At 51.8% G+C, this 1,150-nt stretch overlaps 1 protein-coding gene across 1 annotated transcript in view; it reads right to left on the reverse strand.

Annotated features, from left to right (window-relative positions):
* LOC132837003 (dedicator of cytokinesis protein 5-like) overlaps positions 1-1,150 on the reverse strand; it is a 95,049-nt gene extending 93,899 nt beyond the window's left edge. The window contains exon 1 of the mRNA XM_060856630.1: positions 996-1,150. Coding sequence (XP_060712613.1) covers positions 996-1,068 — 73 coding nt within the window. The 5' untranslated portion in view covers positions 1,069-1,150. The remainder of the gene's footprint in view (positions 1-995) is intronic.

Consider the following 1,150-nt stretch of genomic DNA (forward strand, 5'->3'; position numbering starts at 1 on the left):
CCTTCCACCCTCTCTCTCTCCCTCACTCAACTCCCTTCCTCCCTCTCCCTCTCTCCCTCCCTCTCCCTCTCTCTCCCTCCCTCTCCCTCTCTCCCTACCCATTTGCAGATCCCCAGCAGCCTCCTCTCCTTTCTCTCCTCTCACCCCTCGCTGTCTGACGGAGAGCGTGTGTTCTGGCGTGAAAAGGAGAAAGGGCGCTACAGCAATGCAGCTATCCGCCCGGTGAAGGAGCTGGCGGGGTGCATCTCCCATGCTGTGGTGACAGGGGGTGGGAGGTAAGGTCCTTTCGGAATGAGACCTCCCTCTAACTCTCCAGAAACTCAGAGAGAGAGAGACAGTGATAAAGTGAGAGAGAGAGAGTGAGGGAAAGAGTGAGAGACGGTGATAAAGAGAGAGAGAGTCAGTGATAGAGAGAGAGTGAGGGAAAGAGAGAGAGAGAGAGACAGTGATAGAGTGAGAGAGAGAGAGTGAGGGAAAGAGTGAGAGACAGTGATAAAGAGAGAGAGAGACAGTGATAGAGTGAGAGAGAGAGAGTGTGAGGGAAAGAGAGAGAGAGTCAGTGATAGAGTGAGAGAAAGTGAGAGAGGGTAAGAGAGTGAGTGATAGAGTGAGAGAGTGTGTGAGAGAGGGAAAGTGAGAGAGAGTCAGTGATAGAGAGAAAGTGTGAGAGAGTGAGTGAGAGAGGGTAAGAGAGTGAGAGAGTGTGTGAGAGAGGGAAAGAGTGAGAGAGTGAGTGATAGAGCGAGAGAATGAGGGAATTAGAGAGTGAGGGAAAGTGGGTGAGAAAGAGAGTAAAGGAGAAGGGAGAGAGAGTGAGGGGAAGAGGGTGAGCAGGAGGGAGGGAGAGAGAGAGAGAGAAAGTGCACTGAGTTTTGCTTCATCCACTGTACAAAGTTTTCACAGTGTCATGCTTTCACCCTGGCAACCCAATCCGGGGAGAGAGAGAGAGAGAGAGAGAGAGAGAAAGTTGAATTGAAAACATGAGTCGCACTCACCCACCCCGTATCGCTGGCCTTTAGTAGGAAGCCAGTGAGACATGGTCTGGTCCCCTTTCAGTCGATTTTCCATCACAGCTTGTTCTCCACGGACGTGTTCCTGTCGGGCATGTTGTTCAGGAGATATTCTCAGTCGCTCCTGTCCTCCATAGGGC

This window comes from Hemiscyllium ocellatum, chromosome 48, assembly GCF_020745735.1.
Source record: "Hemiscyllium ocellatum isolate sHemOce1 chromosome 48, sHemOce1.pat.X.cur, whole genome shotgun sequence".
NCBI lineage: Eukaryota > Metazoa > Chordata > Chondrichthyes > Orectolobiformes > Hemiscylliidae > Hemiscyllium > Hemiscyllium ocellatum.